Raw genomic sequence first — 23,646 nt, 5'->3', positions numbered from 1 at the left:
ATTATTATTATTATTATTTATATATAGATCGAGTGATAAGAGACAAAATAAATAAATAAAGTGATAACAACATTTTTCATCAGAAGTTTCGCAAAGAAAAAGTTAAAAAAACGTTGTTGTAAATTTATTATTATTATTATTATTTTTCATTTTTTATTAGAATTTGTCCGACTTTTATTTTTTAGCCAATGAAATAATTTCGCGCCAAATTTTAAAACTTTCAAATTGAAATCGTTCTTTGATTGGATGATTAGTACGGAAAAAAAAAAAAAAAAAAAAATTAGAGACAACATCCGAATTCGAAAATTGTTTCGTTCGTTTGTTGTTGTTGCTTCTGTCGAAATTTTTTTTTATTGTAATTTCAGTACAAATTTTTCCGTTTATCGGGGGATGTGTGTGCGAGTATGAGGGGGATAGGGGAAGGGCACGAAAGAGGCGTATCGGAATTTTTAATTTATAAAAAAAAAAAAAAATCTTGTTTTGTCTTTCCTGCAAACAATGAAATACCCGTGACTAATTGTTTACATGTAAATCATAATGTAATATTTATAACAAAAATAAAAATCAACGACCCGAATTTTTATAAATATAAAAAATTTTTAGAAAAATTCTTTCACTTATTCATTCATTCATTCATTCATATTATTTATTTATTTATTTTCTGGTAGAAAAGCGGAAACTTTTTTTAACGTAAAATTTTTTCTTTTTTTTTCCCTCTTTCTTTCTTTCTTTCTTTCTTTCTTTCTTTCTCTCTCTTGCTCTTTCATTCTCTCATTCTCTCTCTCTCTCTTTCTCGTTCTCTCATTCATTCATTCATTCATTCATTCTGTCTTTCTCTCTCTCTTCTAGCCGACTTATTTGATTCCATGACACATTGGCAAATTATCGACCCAAAAACGTCCAAAACAAAATTTTTTTACGTCAACTTAAACTTTTATCATCATCCCACCTTTATAATTTCTTACCACCCCCTCCCTCTCTCTCTCTCCTCCCCAACGCGTTTGTCAACAAACAAACAAACAAATTAATAATTTTAACACACAAAAGATTAAAATAATAACGAATATCATTAATTAATTACATTTTTTTTTTTCTTATATAAAAATTATCAAATTAAATTTCACTTCGGTTTAAATATAAAAAAAAATAATAATAAAATAATTCGATTTTAATAATCATTCAATCGATTTTATCGATTATATCGATCGTTCGATCGATCGATCGAAGACTTGTAATTTTCCGACGGTGATGAAAAAAAAAAATTGATTAAGACGGATAAAACCGCAAAAAAATAAAAATCCGATTTGAAATAAAAAAAAAAAAAAAATTTTTTTTTACAAACAATTATTATCATTATTATTATTATCATTATTATCATCATCATTATCATTATTTTTAACGGATTTAAATTGTGGCATGGAAATTTATAATAACGTTTCGATATAAACAAAATGTGACGTAGTTTATAACGAAGTGAAAGTTTTAATAAGAAAAAAAATTAAAAAAATTTTTTTTTTTAATTTTTCCTTCCCTGAATTTTCGACGATTCGAACGTAATATTTTAAACTGATCGAACGTGACCGAACGTAGACGAACGTCACCGAACGTTTAAAAAAAAAAATAAGAAAAAATTTTAATTTTGGTACCTTTAAAAAAAAATTTTCGTCGCAAAAAGAGAAAAAATTAATAATGCAAATCACGTGATTTTTTTTTTTTTTTCAAATATGAAAAATTTTTGAAACGTACATCATGGAATTTCCCTCCAGAGAAAAAGAGTGAGAGAGAGTGAGAGAGAGATAGAAAATTTACATATTTTTTACTTTTTAAATAAATGTGTTTCCCTTGTACGGACGACACAAACGTGACTCACGTTCGCTTTCTCCAGTTTTTGTTCGATTAACGATAAAAAAAACTTCCGTCAGAGACAAATAATTATTTACCCCCTCCCCCTTTTTATTTAAAATAATTTATAAAAACTTTTCCAGTTTTTTCGCCAACTCATGAAATTTTTATTTATTTATTTATTTATTTACAGTTTTAAACGTAGCCGCTGGAAAAGCACCAATGCAAATAAGCACGGAACAAGATGGAATACCACAAAAAGCCATAGACGGTAGCACGAGTGCTTTTTTCAATTTAGACACATGCACGTTAACGAGACCGGAAAGATCACCATGGTGGTACGTCAACCTTCTCGAACCTTACATGGTTCAGTTGGTACGATTAGATTTTGGAAAACGTTGCTGCGGTGAGTAAACAAACAAACAAAATTCAATCGTTTTATTAAAATCGACAAGTTTTTTTTTTTTAATCTTTAACGTTCCACATTAATTTTCCAGTTATTATTTCCAGTTTCACGTTCTGCCCCCCCTTTCATTACAAAAAAAAATTCTTTTTTAATTATGGAAAAACCAAATAAAATATATCGAGTTAAAAATTTTTTTTTGGGGGGCAAATATTATCAAGTTTTCCAACACAAAAACCGTTTTTTCCACTTTTTAAAAAAAAATTCAATTTCCGGTTATTATGTCGTCGTCATCTCACACCCTCCAGATAGAATTCGATCGAAAGTTTTTGTAACTTATTACAGGTTAATGACCTTTCATTCATTACCACCTCCCCATTTTTCCTTTCGATAATAATAATAATAATTTCGTAAAATTCCGAGAAAAAAAAAATTTTTTTTTTCTTTTCTTTTAAATTTACCACGTAATAATAATAATAATAAAAATAATACGCGCGTAACTTTCTAAATAATGATAATAATATTACGCGAAACGTCGTCGTTAATTTTATTTATTTTTAATCATTAATTCATTCATTCGTTCATTCAATCAATCATTCATTCATTCATTAAAACCAAAAATATTATTTAATAGACCAAAGAAATTACCAGGAAGGTAAAAATTAACTATTAATAATATTAATAATGATAAACGCAATAATTTTAATTATTTACCGTCGCAAAAATACCATCATTATCATTATTATTTTCATCATCATCATTATTATTATTATTATTATTATTATTATGAATATTTGAATATGCAAATTTTTACGCACGCAATTTAACCGTTAATTATTTTTAAAGTCGATCCATCGTCGCCATTTTATGTTTTCCGTTTTTTTTTCCTCTTTAAAACCAATACTCGAGTAACAACTTCTCTAAATCATTGATGCCAACTTTTCTAAATCAGTGATGCCAACTTAACGCAAAATATTTAATTCGAAACAAACGGTATGAAATTATCACAACATTTTCGTATTCATCATCGAATTCAAATCAGTAAAAAAAAAAAACGAACGATAACGCGGTGGCAAATCGATAATTGATCAATATAAACAATAAATGAGAAAAATGAAAAAGCAAAAGACGGTAAAAACCCAAACAAACAAACGAAACAAAACAAAATATAACTACCGTAGTTAGAGTAGTAAAAAAAAATTTTTTTCTTTTTTAATTTAATGAATTAATTTTTTCAATGATGTTAAAAAAAAAAAAAAAACCGTTACGCGAACCGTCCCATTAGAATCTTCCGATTGAGAATAATAATAATAATAATAATGATAATGATAATAATAATAATAAATGATGCAAGTTAAATTATTAATAAATTAATGAATATTTTAAATCATTCCGGTATACAAACTGCGGAATATTATTATTACTCTTAATAATTTAGATACGAGTAATTTTTTTTTCTTTTTTTCAATGGTACGTCGATAATAATAATAATAATAATAATAATAATAATAATAATAATAATAATAATAATAATGAAACGAATGATTTCACTTTGTAATTAGTGGTTTATCACTAATTATTAATTTACCTTATTAATATAAACCGTTTTTTTTTTATATGGGAGCGAGCGAGGGGGGAAAGGTTTTCAATTTGCGCCTTTTTATTACCGAATTAACGGATTTTTTTTTCTTTTTTTTAAACCTAATAATAAATAATGGTACCGTTTAAAAATTGAGAACTCGGTATTATTTTCTTTTTGACCTTTTGACCCGTAATAATAATTTTTTTTATTTTTCTTTAATAAAATAATAAAGTACGATTTGATTATAACGATCGAATCTGCTTCGTTAAACGTTTTTTTTTAACTACGCGTTTAATTCGTTATTATTATTATTATTATTAATTTTTTTTTGGATTTTTCCTGAGAAGAAAAAGAAGAAGAAGAAGAAAATCCGTTCGTGTAAATTCCCATCCTTCGAAAATTAAAATTTCTACAACGTTTCTTGTAAAGAAGAAGAAGAAAAAGTCATGTTATTTTTTTTTTTTTACGGATACACCGATACGAAAAATTTTTTCAAATTAATCTTTTACACTAATTATTATCATTATTATTATCATTATTACCATCATCATCCGTAATTAGTAACAATCTCTTTAACTTATAAAGATTAACCTAAATTTTAAAAAAAAAAAGACGTAGCGAAAAATTTTTTTTTTTTCGTACGTGAGTAATAATCGTCGTTATCGAAACATTCGAAAAGATAAGAAATCGAATTTTTTTTTTTTCGATTGCATGTACACGTCATCATCAATTTTCCTACTCTTGGAAAATTGCTTAAGAATGAATCCATCGAAATCGATCGAATTTAAAAAACGCGCGATAAAAAAAAACTTTGGATTTAAAAAGATTTTTGGAAGTTATCAGAAGACAACATTTCGTTTGCTGTAAATAATTATACCCTTTGGAAAAACTTCATAACGTGCGTTGTTTGTTTGTTTTATGTAATCCACCATGCATCCCTCATTTAATAATAAATGAAAGTAAAACCACGGGCCATACGAAATTTTTCGTAATTTTTTTCTTTTTTTGTCGTTTTACTTTAAAATCGTGGCACGGCAATGATGAAAAATATCTTTTCCGGATTTCCAGTAATTTGCTGGAATTTTTTTTCCCCTCCCACTCTTGTTGCGTAAAGAGTATAAAACATCCGAAGGTGTTTATGGTGTCGTGTTTGTACTCCATTAAAAATTCCTTCCATGAAAAAGAGAAAAACAAATCGTGTTGATGTTCTCCTTACAGGTAAAAATCAACCGGCAACGATTGTGGTGAGAGTTGGTAACAATCGGCCCGATCTTGGTACGAATCCCATATGTAATAGATTTACCGGTCACTTGGAAGAAGGAAAACCATTGTTCCTTCCGTGTAATCCGCCAATGCCCGGTGCATTCGTCAGCGTTCATTTAGAGGGTCCCACGGCAAGTCAGTTGTCCATTTGTGAAGCGTTCGTATACACCGATCAGGTATAAGATGACTTGGCTATATACTCAACTCCTTGTTGGAATTAAGGAAGTTGTTTAAAAATTTTTTTTTTGGCAGGCATTACCGATCGAACGTTGTCCTCAATTTAGAGATCAACCACCCGGTAGTACGGCGACTTACAATGGAAAATGTTACATTTTTTACAATCGTCAACCCCTTAATTTCCGCGATGCTTTAAATTTCTGCCGAAGCAGAAGCGGCACTCTAGTCGACGAAAGTAATCCTGCCTTACAAGGATTTATAAGTTGGGAATTATGGAGACGTCATAGGAGTGATACCAGTAGTCAGTATTGGATGGGTGCTGTTAGAGATCCACAAGATCGGAGCAATTGGAAATGGCTCGACGGAGAAGACGTCACCGTTTCTTTTTGGAATTTACCCGGAGGAAACGAAGATTGTGCTCGTTACGATGGTTCCAAGGGTTGGCTCTGGTCAGATACCAACTGTAATGCGAATCTTAATTTTATTTGCCAACATCGTGAGTAAAACCAAAAATATTTAACGACAAAATCTTTTTTTTTTTCGATTTTGAGTAACATCATTTAATTTTCCAGAACCGAAATCTTGTGGTAAACCTGAACAACCACCTAATTCAACAATGGTCGCAAAGAATTTTAATGTCGGTGCAACGGTAGACTACGAATGCGACGAAGGACATCTTTTAATCGGTCCTGCATCACGTCTTTGTCTTCCGACAGGATTTTACAATGAATTTCCGCCTGTTTGTAAAAGTGAGTTTGTTTTTTTTTTTTTTTTTTTTTTTTTTTTTGAGAAAATCATTAAGAATGAAAAGGAAATTATTCACAAGACTTTTCCCGTAATTAAACAAAGACTACCACCACTTAATTATTACCAGATAATTAAATTACATAATTGCATTTTTTTTTTTTTTTATAAATAGGAGTGACGTGTGGATTTCCCGCTGGAATAAACAATGGCGGTTATAAACTTTTAAACGGAACCGTAAGTTATTTAAGTCACGTTTTATACGCTTGCGACGAAGGATATGACATGGTCGGCAGAGCTCGTCTCGTATGCGACATAGACGAAAGGTGGAACGGTCCTCCTCCGCGTTGCGAACCCATACTTTGCGAACCACCGCCGGAAATCGAAAACGGAGAATTTTTCATGAGCAATAACATATCCATCGCCGGCACGGTCGTCGAATATTCTTGCAATTCGAGAAAATTCAAACTCGTGGGATCGAAAAAAATTGTTTGTTTACCCATCGGTCAATACGACAAACCGCCACCGAGTTGTAAAGAAGAATCTACGAGACCGATCGGAATCGTCGGCGTACCCAATAAACCAACATCAAAAGCGACCGTGAGACCTCCTCGACTTCCGCTCGCAACTCAACCTCCTCTTTCTCAACCTCCTAAAACGGATCGGGAATACGAGGGTATTGTTCGAAGGCCTACTAAAATACCGACGTCGGGTACTTTCGTAACCACCGAAAAATCACACTTTTCCCCAACTCTCAGAACATCATCAACGAAACCTTCTGAAACGAAAAATAATCCTCACGTGACCGCTGGTCATCCTCAAGAGAACGAAATTCCAGACAGTGTCAACATTCGTTCCGATGTACAATCGAACGTTAACATTCCATCATCGGTAGAAGAAGACAGGAGAGAAACCGCGGGTGCTAGACTTAATTTAGGTAAACTTCAATTATTATCACCATTTTTCCTTTTGTTTTAAATTTTCGCTCTTAAACTTAACTTGCGTTAAATTTTCAGGTGCCATCATATCATTAGGAGTTTTCGGTGGATTCGTTTTCTTAGCAGCCGTGGTAACAACAATCGTCATACTAATAAGAAGGTAAACTAAAGAAAATTTTTTTTTTTTTTTGTAATTCATTCACGAATCGAATTTGCTTTTATTTTATTACGCTCTTAATAATAAATCATTCATTCATTCATTCGAAAAGTACAACAACTAACAAACAAAAAAAACCTTTTGAAAAATATTATAAATAATAGTAATAATAATAATAATAATTTGGTGACGGATAAATAAATTTTTTTTTTACTTAATAACGAATCGCTACGCATGGCACGCTAACCTTATCACGATCAACAACAAAGACACACAACAGCAGATAAAAAACGATTAGGTTACCTCACCTCGACCCTACCAATTCCAAAAAAAAAATTTCACCTTCCGGTTTTTTCTGCACCGCGAGCCCGCAAAAGAAAAGCACGAGAAAAAAGAAAAGAAAAGATTTATATATATGTATTAGTTTAGAAAAAAAAAAAAAAAAAAAAAAAAGTGACAGCAGGGAAATCGATGGTTTCTTCGTATTATTTTTCCAGCGGCAGAAGAGCCCGGAAACGCAAGGTCCCTCCCGCTCAAACCATGCCTTCGAGGTGGTACACCCTCCTCGCATTGCCGTTTCCCGATCAGCAAATAGGAAGAAGGGAGTTCTCTAGGGGTTATCGTAACCACGCGGGCTATTTCTCCAATCCGATTTGAATCGATTAATATGCCTAATTATTAATTATAATTACATAAACAAACAAACAAACAAACAAAAGGTACTTTTTTTTTACTTATATTTTATCTGTCATTCGTGACATTTTCCTTGTTTTGGCTAGATGTAGACAAAGAGAAGTCGACAAAAAAAAAAAAAAATCTTTTGTGCTGTCTCTCTTACAACATATCATTCTATCCTTTAATAACTCTTGCGTTGATCTTTTTTTTTTTTATTTATAACGCTTCGTTTTCTTTATTAAAACAATAATAATAATAATATTAATAATAATAATAATACGAAAAATTTCGATACGTTTAAATTTTTTTTTCCCGCTCAACGCAATGGAATTAAAGGATAAAATGACGGAGATGCTACTCGCGCATGTTTTACTAAAAATGTCATGATTCGAAATGATGGTTTTAATTATATAAAAAATATCTAATGACACGACAATTATTTTTACAGAAATCGTAGTGCCACTACTCATTATCGCCACCGTGCTTCTCCCGATTGCAACACCGTAGCATCCTACGATTCTTCGAGTTCCGAAAGTCACGGAGGATTAAATCGTTACTATAGGCAAGCTTGGGAAAATTTACACTCGACGACGACGAGTGGAAAAGGAGGTGCGAAACCCAATTACAGACGTAAAGAACCTACGAACGACACGATGGCATATTCGTCGAAGGGACGTAGAATGAGCGACGGCATGAGAGACGGAAGCGAAATCGTCGTCAACGAAGTGACTTCCGTCAAACCATCCGGATTCGTCGATAAAAAAAGACATCATCACCATCATCATCATCATCATCAGCATAATCAACATTCGAATTCGAAAGATGATTGGAGACAACAGGGTCCCCCGAGATCGACTCCTCAACACAAAAGATATTGACGACAAATTTAAATTATTTATTTAAAAAAATAATTTTTTTTTTTTTTTTGGAAAATGATTTCCCCCGATCCCCCGGGATATATTTATAATAATCAATTTTAACATTAAGCGTCTTACCCCCCCACGTAAACGAAAGCTGTAGGATGCTACCAACATAAAAAACTTAAAAAAAAACATTCAATGAATAGTCGAGACAAATAGTTTGTGTTTGGAACGTGATGAAGTGCTATATATACACACGCACACGCACACGCACACACACACACACACACGTATGGGCTTTACTCGCACTAAAAAAGCGACGCGTAATGTGAAGTTATAGTAATAATAATGATAATAATAATAATAATAATAATAATAATAATAATAATAATAATAATAATAATAATAATAATAATAATAATAATAATAATAAAACATCATTCACGGATGACAAAACCATCGAAATTCTGTTTTATATTAATATTATTAATAATAATTTCATTAATTTAAAAAAAAATATTTATTAATTATTATTATTATCGTCATTATTATTACTTTTTTTATTAAACGAATATGAAAATTTATTAGTTTATTTAAGTGTTTATAAAAAAACGAATTGGATCGTTTTGATCGATAAAATAATAATAATAACTCTTTCTTTTTTTTTTTTTTTTAATCGGTAGTCATAAACGAATTTAAATTTAAAAAAAAAACGCGCGCGCGCGTGCGCGCGTTGGTTTTTTAAATTTTTACCAAAATAATAATAATAATAACAAAATTAAAATTTATTTTTTATAAAATATTTTAATAATATAAATTTAAAAATTAATTTATCTATAAAAAAAAATTATTTTCTACGAAGAATGAATGAATATTGAGATCGAATGAATGAATGAATAAATGAATGTATGAGCGAATGAATAAGCGAAGGGGTGAATGATTGAATGAATGAATGATTTATATAAAAAAAATTAAACGAACGTTTATCATGTTTGAAAAACGATTTAAAAAATTAAAAAAAAAAAAAAAAAAAAAAAAAAAAAATTTGAAACTGTTATTATCGTTTTAAATAATTTAAATCATTTTGTTTTTTTTTGTAAAATGTTTGTAAGTTTTTTTTTTTTTTTTTTTTTTTTGTTTTCTTAATATAAAATTATTATTTAAAATTATAATACCGTTTAACTTATTTGTTTTTTTTATTAAAAGGAAAAAATAAATAAATAAATAACCGCCATTTTAAAAAAAATAAAAATAAATAAAATAAATTTTTTTTTACTGCCATCTGTCGAATAATTTTAAAAACAGTTGTTTATATATTAATATATAATATATGCATTAACAATGTACGCGTCGCTAACGTCGCAAATTTTCCCAACTTAAAATCCGTTAAAAAAAATTTTTTCAAATTTAAAAATGACCCATTTAAAATAAAATTTCCGTTTTCTTTTTACTAAAAACTTTACTAATTTTTCATTAATTAATTGTAATTATTAGTAAATATAACGAAATAATAAATAATAATTTAAGTTAATTCAATGTTATCGCGATAAAACCTAATCGAAACATAATATACTTCCGCCATCTTTTTTTTCGTTAATAATCCGTTGAAACGGCGCCGTGGAAATTTTTTTTTTTTTTTTGTGCGTGACGCCCCCCCCCCTGTTACGAATATAAAACAGCAGGATAAAATAAAAGGAGGAGAAGGTGTCACCGTAACTAACCGCGACACCTATTTATTACTTAAATGTGAATTGATTTTTATTATTTAAAATCTTTCCTCCCTCACGGTTGTGAAATCGGATTTGCAAAATTCTCATAAAAAGTCGGTTAAAAAAATGGGCCAGACCGGATATGCATTAAAAAAAAAAAAAAAAGAAAGAAAAAAGTTTTACGAAACCCCGGTGTTTAATGGTGTCTACGCCCACTGTCGCACACACACATGAGAAAACTTTTACTTGTACGGGGAATCCCGTGAATTTTTTTCAACCGTCAACCGTCTGTCAACATTTTAACAGAAATCACAACTGGAATTCTGGAATATTTTTTTAACGTCCCAGAATTTAAACATGACGACCGCCAAAAAATTTAAATCGACAATCGAATCTAAATTTTTTTTTTCATATTTTTTGCAATTTTACAAGAACGAAGCTTAAAACAGAAAACAACAGCGTTCAATAAAATGATAACAGGACCAATAATAATAATAATAATAATAATAATAACGCTAAATTTTTTTCACGTCGTAAATTTAATAAAAAAATTCCAACACAAAACACGAAACAACAACAACAACAACAAACATAAACATTAACGTTTTGAAAATATTTACTCGTACGCGTTATTTATTAATGACTTTATTAATAAATTAAAAAAAAAAAAACACCCCGAAAATATTTTTTTAAAAATTTGGCAAACCGTACATAATACGTAACAAAAAAAAAACAAAAAAAAATTTTTTTTTTCATCGTCGCCATTATGATATAAAAATTTTTGGCGCCAAAAAATTAATAAATTTAATTTATTTAAAAAAAAAAAAATTTATTTTTTGTGTATACCGGGTCGGCTACAAGAGCAATTAATAAATGTTTTTTTCTGGGGGGGAGGGAAAGGGGGAGGGGGAAGGGAAGGATGCAAAAAGAGAAAATGGGTGAAGAGGAAAGAACCGGAAAATTAATCGAATTTTTCCCAATGATAATAATAATAATAACCAAGCATTATAAAAACGTGTTAACCCCCTACAAAAACTGTTTAGGCAATAACGAAACAAATAAATTGTTTTCGTAATGGCGACTTCACCACTTTATTTAGGATAAAAAAAATTTCTAGAATTTTTTTTTTTTTTTTTTATCAGCGTTTAGAACCGGATATACAAATTTTTTTTTTTTTTTCGAAATTAATTTAGACGCACGCACGCACGCACACACGCACACATTCTATTAATTTATGCATAATAATACGGTAAATTTAATTTTTTTTTTTTTTGCCAAAAACAACAAACAAAACGAAACGAAACGAAAAAACGAAAAAAAAATTACCTAAAAAAATATTATTATTATCATTATTATTATCATTGTTTTTTTCGGACAGAAAATAAAAAAAAAAAAAGAAAAACATGATTTTTGTGTGAAACAACGCGCCCTGTGCGTGACTATAAAAACAAAAAAAGAGAAGAAAAAAAAAATTAAATCAAATGAAAATTTAAAAAAAAAAAAAAAAATTAACTTTTCAGATGCAGCATATATGCCCCCCCTACCCCCCAAAAAAAAACCAAAAAATCGTGATTGACCTCATACGAATTAATTTTCTTTTTTTTACTATTTTAGGTAATACGTTTTTTTTTTTTTTGTTTGTTTCCATAGCCGACCATTAAGTATTTATAGTCTATAATTAGTCACACACACACAAACAAACATACAAACAACAACAACAACAAAATTTCTCTCTCTACCATCACACTTTTATATTATTAACTTAAAGATACGATAGAGAAAGAAAAAGAGAAAGAAAAAAAGAAAGAGAGAGAGTGAGAGAGAATTTAAAAAAAAAAAAAAAAACCATTTTGATCAAACAACAAAAGACCAAACAAACAAACAAACAAACGAAATCCCTCTTTTTTCCTTTTAAATACTCGTACATACTTCTGTGCGGGGATTGTATAAAAAAAAAAAAAAATTCCGGAAGTAACATATCGTAAAAAGAGAGGGAGGAAGGAAAAGAATAAAAAAGACAAAGGGAGAGAGACAGAGGGGGGGGGGGAACAGTAAAGTATAAAATAATAATAATAATAATAATAATAAAATTACTTATTGTTTTGCTAAAACTGTTGATTAATGGGTTTTACAAACACTCGGGGAAAAAAAAAGAAGGTATTTTTGTATTCAAATAAATTTTTTTTTTTTTTTACGTTAAAAGAAAAATCCGTTGGGTTAAACCGTGAGAATAAAAGGGAAGAAGAAGAAGAAAGGTGAAGAGAAAAAAAAAAAAAAAAAAAAAAAGGGAATATGGGTGGGTCCTAATAAGGGTATAAGGGATATCCCAACAGGTTACCAACTCACACACACAAACACACCAACACTTTAGGCGCGATTTTTTTACACTTTTAAAAATGTATTATAAAAGTACATGGAATAAATAAATTCCATACTACTGGAGAAAAAAAAAAACCTACTCAAATACTTTAACGTCGTTACCAACCACAATATATATAAATATCGTTAATAATAATAATAATCAACAACAACAACAACACGAAATGTAAATCACAAAGAAAAAAAATGAAGAATCGACGATAATAATAATAAAACGTTACAAACAAAAAAAACTCAAAAAATAAAATTTCCCTCAAAACTTAAAAAAAAAAAAAATCAGGTATTTCATTTTAAATAAATGGTTGTTACCCCGTCGTTGAACCTGATATTTAATTTTTTTTTTTTTTTGTGTGTGTGTGTAAACTCACAATTGTAGGTTGTTACAATTACAAAGATGGCAATTTATATACGTGAATCCATTATTATTATTATTATTATTATTATTATTATTATTATTAGCATTTGAATACCTTACGGCACATTTCCGCAACTTATCTAGGTGAGATTCCTTATTATTATTATTATTATCATCATCAAGTATCGTTATGTTACATATAATCGGATATGCGTATGCGTATTTTATAACGGAAAAAAAAAAAATTAATTTTTAGTTTTAAAGTAAATAAAATCAATTTTATATTTATTTATCACGACTAAAAACCACGGCGATTACGACTACAACCACGACGACGACGACGCTTTATATAATTTAATATAAAATCAATTTTTTTTTTTTTTTTTTTAATTTAAACAAACGGAAACGTTCGAAACGATTCTTTTATTATTATTATTATTATTATCATCATTATAATTTTATAAACAGGTTTGTTTGTTTGTTTGTTTATTTTTGTTTCACGACAAACGAATTTTTTTTCTGTAACCCTAAATTTCCCGTTTTTCGCGGTAGTTTAAAAAAAAAAAAAAACAACTAACGCACGCCGAAAGGATTTTTTTTTTTTTTTTTTTTTTTCAAAAAAAAATTTATTTTCTCTATAATTATTTTCTGGAACATTCTTATTTTTAAATTTTATTGTAAAATCATCATCATCATCATTTTTTTCTTCTTCTTCTTCATCGTATTTTAATTCTTATTTAAATCAATTTATTTTTTTTCGTAAAAAATCGAACTGCGTTCTTACTTATTCGCGTTATCATTATTATTATTATTATTTCCCCTACCCCCCTAAATTTAAGAGCCTTAATTTGTAACGGTTAAAAAATTAAATATATTAATTATTTATCGATTCATTCATAATAATCGCGACGAATCGTCTAAATGTTTGTTGGATTGTTTTTCAACATTCAATCCAGGTTTCTACCCGCCCGATCCCTAAGGAATAAATGCCTGATTCTACACGTTTCGACTTGTTATAACCTATGACGTCACAATAATTGTCTCACCGAGACAATCTTATTCGATAGAAACAAGTTATTTCCTGTTAACGGACTTCGAAAAAATGTCGCAAGTCGTAAAAATTATTATTATCATTATTATTTAATTATTATTATTATTATTGTTATTATTATTATTATTATTATCATAGAGTTTTAGCGCAAAAAAGATATTAAAATCGTCAAGGTAGAATATATATATATATATATATGAAAATAACATGAAAAAAAGAAAAAAAACAAAATTGATTCGATTGTTATATTTGACCGATCGATAATCATTCATTCATTCAATCATTCAATCAATCATTCATTCAATCAATCAATCATGAGTGGCGTCAAAGAATTTATTAATTCGCATCGAAAAGTTTCGGTTAATTTTTTTTTTTTTTTTTTTTTTTTTTTTTTATTTGAAAAATTTTTCACAACCTTGTTTCGATTGATATGGATTTAATTAAAAGGTACATTTAATAAAAAAAAAAAAAAAACCTGATTGTATTTTTTTTTTTGATATCGATATTCCGCATCGATTACATTTGAGCTCCCCCCCCGCCTTCCTCCCTAAATAATTACCTATGTGCTTTTTCTCCCTTCCCCCCCCCCTTTTGGTACTACCGAGTTTATTTTTTATTAAAAAAGAAATTAAAAAATGAAAAATGAAAAATCAAGATATCATGAATTCATGTTGTTGTTGTTGTTTTATTTAATAATTGTTATTACTCATTTAATTATCCGTGGCGGAAGAATTTTTTTTTTTTTTTTTCAATACGAGTAAAAAAAAAAAAACGAGTTTACGTGGCAGTAGTAGTAGTAGTAGTTGTAGTTGTAGTTTTTTCTCTTAAAATTTGATTTTTGCAAATAAGTAATAAATGAGTATGGAAAAAAATTTAATTATTAACATTAAATAATTAAGAATTTTATTTATTTACTTATTTAAACAGAGCCGAAGGGTTGCCGGTGGGAGGATGAGGGGAGGGGAGGAGGGGAGGCAAACCGAGTATTTCGTGGGACCTACAACGTTGCCTTATAATCACTTTCGGTAAGTTTTTTTTTTTTTTTGGCTTGTTGTGTGGTTGTTGTTTTTTTTTTTTTGTTCATTCCGGTATCGCGAGGGTTTTTGGTATCTCAGTAACAAACATTACGAAATGCTAATTAAAAATTCATTCCCGAATGAATTTAAAAAAAAAAAAAATCTAGGCTCGACATTAAAAACATTTTTTTAACCTTTTCTTTTGAAAAAAAAAAAAAAAAAAAAGTTGTTAAATAAATAAATAAATAAATTTTTGTAATTTTCAATTAAGTAATTAGTTAGCTACCAGCGTTCACCTTTTTAAAAGAATTGAGAAATCAAATAACTCATCGGCGCAAAATTCTCTATAAGGAGGCGTCATTCATTTCAACAACAACAACAACAAACGACGACGAAAACGACGACGAGAAAAAAAAAAAAAACAATAGAACAAAAGCAGGTGGCGCCCATTAAGTTAGTGTCACGAGACACCAACACCAAGGCAATATTACAAACAAACACCCCCACCCACCCTTTATAATTATTACGTGACCCTCTTGTGTTTTATTGTTAGTCAGTCACCTTTACAAAAAAAAAATTCGTCGTCGCGTACCTTTGAATCCGGGAGGCTTACCTCATACGACAAATTCACGCTTGTTTTCATCGCGCATGCTTTTGTTTATTATTTACAAACAAACAAACAAACAACAACCACAAACCCGTTGAATATGCCCGAAACGAATTCTATCTATCGAAAAAAAAATTTATTCAATGGTAGTAAATAAAATATTTTTAATGATCGTCAACAAGTTTCCATGTTTGTGCCAAACTTTAACTCTCTCTTTCTCTGTGTGTGTGGGAAATATTAAATGGATCTACAAATGTTGTTGTTGTTGTTGTTACAATTCAATACAATTTCATTTCAAATATACTGTTATTATTATCATTATTATTATTATCTTTATAATAGGAACCACCTTAAGAGCTCATTGAGAGAAAAAAAAAAAAAAAACTTGTTTATAGTTTTATGTATGTACAGTAGTAGTAGTAGTAGTAGTAGTAATAGTAATCAATGACAGTAACTATCATTCTATCAGTAACGCATTTTTTTTTTTTTTGTATTACGTCCACCATTTTAATTTAACTACAAAAAAAATTACTTCTCACGTTTTCAATCTTCGTAAGGTGATTTTTATAAATTTTACACATCAATTTCAAATTTTTTTTTTTGTTTTTTGCGACTACTATATATATGTATACGCTACGGATAATTTGATTCGTATTATTTATTTTTGTTTATTTTTTACACGGCCGCCGCGCTTCTAGTTTTTCGTACTCGCACTCACGCACTCACACACTCACATACACGCACACACGAGCCTGAGGCAAAATTTTTTTTACACCTGAAAATTTTATTTCTTTTATTTTCTTTTGAAACACGATGGTTTAAACCAATCGTGGTATAGTATTATTATTGTTACGATTTAGGTTATTGACTGATAAACGTTACGAGATGAATAAGAAAATAATAATAATAATAATAATAATAATAATAATAATAATAATAATCAAAGAAATGATGAGGTGACTTTAAAATGTAAATATTTGGGTGTTGTCGTATGATGACACGCACGCACACAAAAAAAAACTTTTTCGTAACTTACAACAAACACACACACACACACACACAAAAAACAATTCGGATTTTGCTCATATTATTTACATCGTACCTCTTACTCTCTCATTCTCTTCCCCCCCCTCTTTCTCTCTCTCTCTCTTTTGCGAGGGTAAATTAAAAACTAAAAACTAAAGAAAAGAAAAAAGAAAAACAAAATTTTCGTTATTAAAAAAAAAAAAAAAAAAAAAAAAAAACGATTTGTCGTAATCACGTCATTGTTTTTATTTAAATAATTCACGTTCGATGATAATGATGATGATGATGATGATGATGATGATAGATGATAATAATAACGGGGTCCTAGTAACATTTTGACTTAGTTTTAACTACACAAAACAAAAAGAAAATTATATCGAAGTTAATAATCGACGTTATTCGTTATTGTTTCGAAAAATAAGTGAAAAATTTTATTATTATTATTATTATTATTATTATTACTACTATTTAATTCATTTAAAAACATTTTTTTTGCAACTTTATTTATTTATTTATTAACAACTACCTGACGTTTCGCGTTTATTAATTAATTTTTTTTAAGGCCTTCGATACTCGATTCGTTTTTTTTTTTTTTTTTTTTTTTTTCTCGTTTGATGATGTGCGTTTATATATATTGAACGATCATCATCATCTTCCTTATTGCATCAGAAGAATAATACACAACACAAAGTTTTCAAGGTTTATTTTTTTTTTTTTTTTTTTAATTAATTAGAATGTACCTGACTCCCCCGACTTGTATTATTATTATTATTTTTTTTTTACCTCATCCTCTCTCTTTCTCTCTTCCTATATACATCCTTTCATTTTACAAATGATTAGGTACGTAACAAAATAATATTTTGAAAAAAAAAAAAAAAAAAAAAAAAATTTTACCTTGGCATTTTTTTCTATTTTGTTTTTATCGTATTAATTTTTTTTTTATCATTTAAAACGATTCGACGCAACATGTTTTAGTTTATGTTTTGTTTTATGTTTTAAATTCGAAACATTAAATAATTTAAAAAAAAAAAAAATATCAACAATGGATTCGATCGAAAACTGTCGAACTAACCTCGAATGAAAACACGCAAAAGTTAATCATTTGCATAAAGTGCTAAAATTCCCCCAAAAATTCGCAAAAAAAAAAAATTACAGTAATGATAATAATGATAAGGTTACGAAATGACACAAAAACAACAATAACAATAACAATAACAAAAACAACAACAACAACAACAACAAAAGGGTATAATTATTTATTTTCAAATACTAAACGAAATAATAACGCGCAAAAACCTTTTTTTTCGTGTGTTTCTTTTTCGTCTCTAATTTTGACGACCCCTAATCGATAAAACAAAAATGAGTAATAAATCTTTCCCCCCAAAATAATAATAATAATAAAATTACGATAATAAATATTACGAAATCGATTTTAAAAACATATTAATTGTTTTTTTTCTTTTTTTTAAATCGCCATTTTATTATTTTTTTTTTTTTTTGAACTCTACCTGAAGTTGGATGGACCTTGATAAAAAAAAAAGTAAAATCTTTTTATAAATTCTATAAACGTAAAACGTAATCGATAATCAATCAATCCATCCATCGATCGATCAATCAATCAATCAATCAATCATTCAATTATTTATTTATTTATTCATTTGGTCCTTGATCCTTTAAGTCATTTATATTTATTTTTTTTTTTTTTTTTTTAACATTCGTCAAATCAAACAATATAAACAATTGATAACTTTTTTTTTTTTCTTTTTCTTTTTCATCCGTCAATAACTTTAAATAATTAATGAACTCATCAAACAAACAAACAAACAAAAAGAAAAAAATCATCGTGGACAAAAAAAAGCAGAAGACGAAAAGAAAAAAGAAAAACATTATGAAATATAAATTTTAACACCTCCCACTCCCCCAACGAAAACACGCATTTAAATTTCTCCTCGAAAAATTTTTTTTTTTTTTTTAGTTATTAACAAATTTATTACCCTACGACAAACGGTTAGTTATGTCAATTCCAATAATAATAATAATAATAATAATACCTTTGAAATTATTTCATTCATTCATTCATTCATTTTTCGAAAAACTAAATAATTGATAATAATTTTCAAGTTGTTGTTGTTGTTGTTCTTGTCGTTTGCCTACTAATATTATTATTATTATGATCGATCGGTCAACGGTAAAAAAAAAAAAAAAAAAATTTTTTTTTTTTTTAACGATCACGTGATAATTTCAAGTCGAAATTTTTTTTTCTTTTCCTTCGTATGTAGAAAATTTTCAATTTTATTTTGCGGTTCGCAAAAAAATTTTTTTTACGTACCTACCTACGCACGTATGTACGTAATAGTAATAAAAAAGTAGGTTAAAAAAAAAAAAAAAAAAAAAAAAACTAAGAGAGTTCGATATCCTTGTGATCGATTTCGACACATAAACGACAACACATATCCGGTACTCATTTTTTTTACTCTCTCTCTCCCTCTCGCTCACTCTATCTCTCTCTTACTCTTTATATAAAAAAAGTTGAAAAAAAAAAAAAAAACTGGATGAATATATATATATATATAAATATATATATACGTAAATTATAACCCGAGGATAAATAATTATAAAATGCAAGAAGTTTTATACTGAAATTACCACTTGAAAATGCATATGAATTAAAATTCACGACAACTACATAATTCTATATATTATACGTTTATAATTGTTGAGTCTTGTTGTGCATGTGTGTAAAACAACCACAACAACAACAACAACAACATGGACGATAAACGAAGGTGATGATGGATTGATTATAATTATGCGACGATCGTATAAACAACACGCGCGTTCGCAAAAAATGAAGGAAAAATTAAGACGATGAAAAAATTATTTCGAAAAAAAAAAAAAAAGTTGTCATTATCATCACCATCATCATCAGCATCATTATTATCATTATCGTTATTATCATTATAATCATCATCGTCATCGCATGTCAAACGTGGTTTTAGAAACGAAACGAAATAAATATTAACACGTAATTGTTCGAAAACGATTTTTTTTTAAAATTACAACTGTAGAGGGGGGGGCGTTAAACTTTTTTCCAAATTTTTTACCCCGCCCCCCTTCTCATCCCCCCTGACAATTTAACGTAAAATATTTTTATTTTTCCAAAAAAATTTACCTCAATTTTATCCAGAATTCGGGGGGCTTAAACTTGGGAATTTCTTTGTGCAAAAAACTTTTTCATCGAATGAGAGAAAATTTCGTATTTACTTCCGGTAAAAAAAATTTATTGGAATTTCCCGAGTAGTTTTATTAATCTTATTACGTAATATTAATAATTTAATAAAAATAATAATTATAATTCAATAATTTCGTAATAATAATAATTCAAAAATTTGAGTTTGAAACAAAAAACGAAAAAAATTCGAGATTCGAACGAGTTTTTTTTTTCTTTTTTTTAATTTTCTCCCCTCCCCTCAAAAAGAAATTAATACAGTTCGAGTAACTAATTACTCATCCTGCAATTATTATTATTATTTTACTTATTATATATTACATAATTATTATTATTATTATGTTGATACCAAAAAAATATTATTGTGCGAGTTTAAAAAATATCATTTTAAAAATTTTATCCTGACTGCAACGAGGAAATTCCTTTTAAAAAAAAATTAATACTATCATTATTATTATCGTTATTATCATTTTTGTTATTATTATTATTATTGTCTCCGATCGTTAGTATTTTCCTCGAGGGTGTCAAAAACGGACCGGTAAATCAAACAAAAAAATTTCAAAACAACGATGATGATATTTGATAATTGACCAGCAAAAAAAAAAAAATTACGAAGAAACGGAAAAAAGGAAAAAAAAAAAAAATTTAACAATGCCTTTCCCTCCGGTCACCAAAAAGAAAAAAAAAAAAGAAAAAATTCTTTTTTTTTTTTTTTAGGTTTAATCAGGTTGAAGCCCTCAAGATGGAATTTTATAAGGTCTCGTGCCGAATTATACTAATTTGGAAAGGAAAACAATCCGAAGGATTCGAGGTGGTACCAACACGAATAACAGTGTGCCCCGGGAACTTAGGTTTGCCATTACCACCTCTTCATTAGAAAAAAAAAAAAAAAAGAAAAAAAAATCACAACCTCCGCCGCCACCACCACCTCCACTACCTTGTACCCATGAATTGTGGAAGAACATCGTCCACAGAAGAGAAGAAGAGATATTATTGTGATTCTTGTTTTTTTACCTTCGAAGGCTATCATTACTAATTTTCGTGATTATCGGGTTTTAAAGTGTAATTTTGCCAGAGTCAGACTTACGTCTCCCAAGAGTGTTTGCCGAAGGGTGGGGGAGTCATTTAATTTTTTTTTTTTTTTTTTTTTTTTTTAAATGTTGTCCTTTTACATCAAAACCAAAATCAAAAAAAAAAAAAAAAAAAAAATTCTTTCTTTTTCTTCGTTTGAATATTTTTTCAATTAGACAGACGAAGGGTATAAAAATTTAACTACAGCTTAAAATTCTCCCACGGGACTCTATGGAACCCTCCCTCCTACAAAGTCACGTCCCGTAAGTAAGTACGGGGGTTCTTTTTTCAATAGCCAAAAATTTTGCACCTTGCCGGCCCACGGATGACAAGGTGCAAAAAAAATTTTTTTTTTTTTTTTAATTTTTCTTACGATACGTAAAATATATATTTATAACTAAACATTAGAGCCAAAGTGTTTTTCAAATTTTAATCGTAATTTTTTTTAGAAAAGTTGGCAACCCTTGGAATAGCATTCATATCATTAATAATAATAAAAATAAAATTTTTAATTTTTATAATATTTTATGGGTTATAAACAACGAAAAATTCATCATCCCGTTATTTCATAATACTCGTTGTTCCCTTTTTATATACCTCGACCTCTTAAATGACTTTTTTCTTTCTTTCTTTTTTTTTTTCGGTTGGGAAGAGGGAATAGGAAAACACCTGGTGGTGAGGGTTAAAATCTCCAGAATATTCCCAGACGGGACCCTTTGAGTAAGAGAATAGTCCTCATACCACACCCTAAGCTCATCTACCTCCGCCACACCCTAACAGACACTCACTCACTCACTCACCTTATTTTCCTTTTATCTTTCTTCTTTTCTTGCGATAGCCAGAAACCTTTTTTTTTTTTTTGGACAAAGGAACCAGGAGGAACCCTCGAGCGATTTTGATTTTGGCCTTTTCTATCATGGGAAAGTTTTTAGCGTCTTTCACGCTTCTTTAATTAACGAATTCAATGCTCTTACGACATTTCCCCTTCCCCATCTCCCCAAACATCGTTTTACTCTCCCAGCTTTTTAAAAAAAATTTTCATGTAATCTTTTGAATGTCATGTCTGACTTTTGTTCTCGTTGAAAATCATATGACGTGAATTATGAGAGAGAGTGAGAGAGAGAGAGGAGGAGAAGGAGGAATAAGAAAATTTTCGGACCGCCACCGTGAGATTTTTGAAAAAAAAAATTAAAACGTTTTGTAAATTGTTTCACTGAAATTTTGCACTGTTGACGATGTTATTTGAAATATAAAACTTTTTTTTCCTCCTCCTCTTCCTCTTCTCCTTTTCCTTTTATTTTTCTTCTTCTTCTCCATCTTTCCTTTGTTCCTTCTCCTATATTGAATTTCATTTTATATTTATTTCGTCATCATCATTTCTTTCTTTTCTTCTTTTTTAAAATTTTATCATTTTCTTTTCAAAAACGTTTCTTTGTTTCCCCATTCTTAAACGCACTTTCGATTTAAACGTTATTTAAAAAAAAAAAAATAAAGTGGTACTAGAACGTGTTCCGTTCGAAATTTTTCCAACAACAACAACAACTGTCGTGGCATTAAGCGAAAAATCGTTTAAAATTTTTTTCTTTTTTTTTCCTCATCCAAACCCGCCTAATTTTTTTTTTTTGCTTTATCCAAACCATTTAATTTTTACGGCCGTTATTTATCAAATAAATAAATCAATCAATCAATCAATCATTAATTATCCCTCTCATCGCGACCTTTTTTATTTTTCACGGGGTTAAAATTTAATAATTACTTAATAAAAAAAATTGATAAATTTTTTTTTTTTTGAAAAATAATCAACGAGTAATATTTTGCGAGAAAAAAAAAATCGATTCACTTAAATTTTTTTTTTTTTTTTTTTTTTTTTTTAAGGTTGGTACCTGATTTTCGGTGTCGGCGACCCATAATTACAAATGTTTTTTTTTTTTTTTTTTTTTACGATTAATTACATACTTATTATTTTTATAAAATGAACCATTTTAAAAATCCTAATTCAACCAACATTAAACCTAACTCCTACCCTACCATACCTTCCTCCTCCCCCCACCCGTCTTCGATTCGTTTTAAAGAAAATTTTCTGTTTTTTTTTTTTTTTTTTTTTTTTTTTTTTTATACCTAAATATTTTTATTTAGAAATTTTCTGTTTTTTTTTTTTTTTCTTAACTTTCTTCATTGAATAAATATTTACTTGAGGTTAATTTTAATTTAGGCATGGGGATTCGAGGTTTCCCAATACACTGAACAAGATAATGTTGAAGGAAATGATTGAGGGCTCCCAACATCCTACGCTTCGTCAAGGACATTTTGCGGCTTCCGTTTCTCCGAGTTCAAAATCATTATTATTTCTACGTTTTATTCTTTAAACAATAGCAAATATCCCCGTCCTCGATTTAAAACGAAATAATTTAAATACGATTTAACGTTTTAAAAACAAAAAAATGATAATAATAATAATGGAGCGGCAAAAATAAAAGGTTCGGAAAAAAAAAAAAATTTCCCTCCTCGGAGTGAAAAAAAAAAAAAATTTTTTTTGACAGAAAGACACACACACAACACAAC

The 23,646-nt window shown here is 28.6% G+C and overlaps 1 protein-coding gene across 1 annotated transcript; it reads left to right on the top strand.

The window, feature by feature from the left end:
- Window positions 1-2,064: 2,064 nt before the first annotated feature.
- On the top strand, window positions 2,065-8,659 carry Phum_PHUM540850 (uncharacterized protein; the record flags this gene model as incomplete). The annotated part of the gene is made up of 7 exons (XM_002431645.1): window positions 2,065-2,248; window positions 5,046-5,266; window positions 5,343-5,763; window positions 5,840-6,016; window positions 6,187-6,948; window positions 7,028-7,109; window positions 8,230-8,659. 7 exons carry the CDS (start codon window positions 2,065-2,067, stop codon window positions 8,657-8,659), a joined length of 2,277 nt encoding a protein of 758 aa, XP_002431690.1.
- Window positions 8,660-23,646: the final 14,987 nt, after the last annotated feature.

This window comes from Pediculus humanus, genomic scaffold (assembly GCF_000006295.1).
Source record: "Pediculus humanus corporis 1103172108290 genomic scaffold, whole genome shotgun sequence".
Lineage (NCBI taxonomy): Eukaryota > Metazoa > Arthropoda > Insecta > Psocodea > Pediculidae > Pediculus > Pediculus humanus.
The sequence above is the reverse complement of the archived record's forward strand: the minus strand, read 5'-3'. Positions and strand labels throughout refer to the sequence as shown.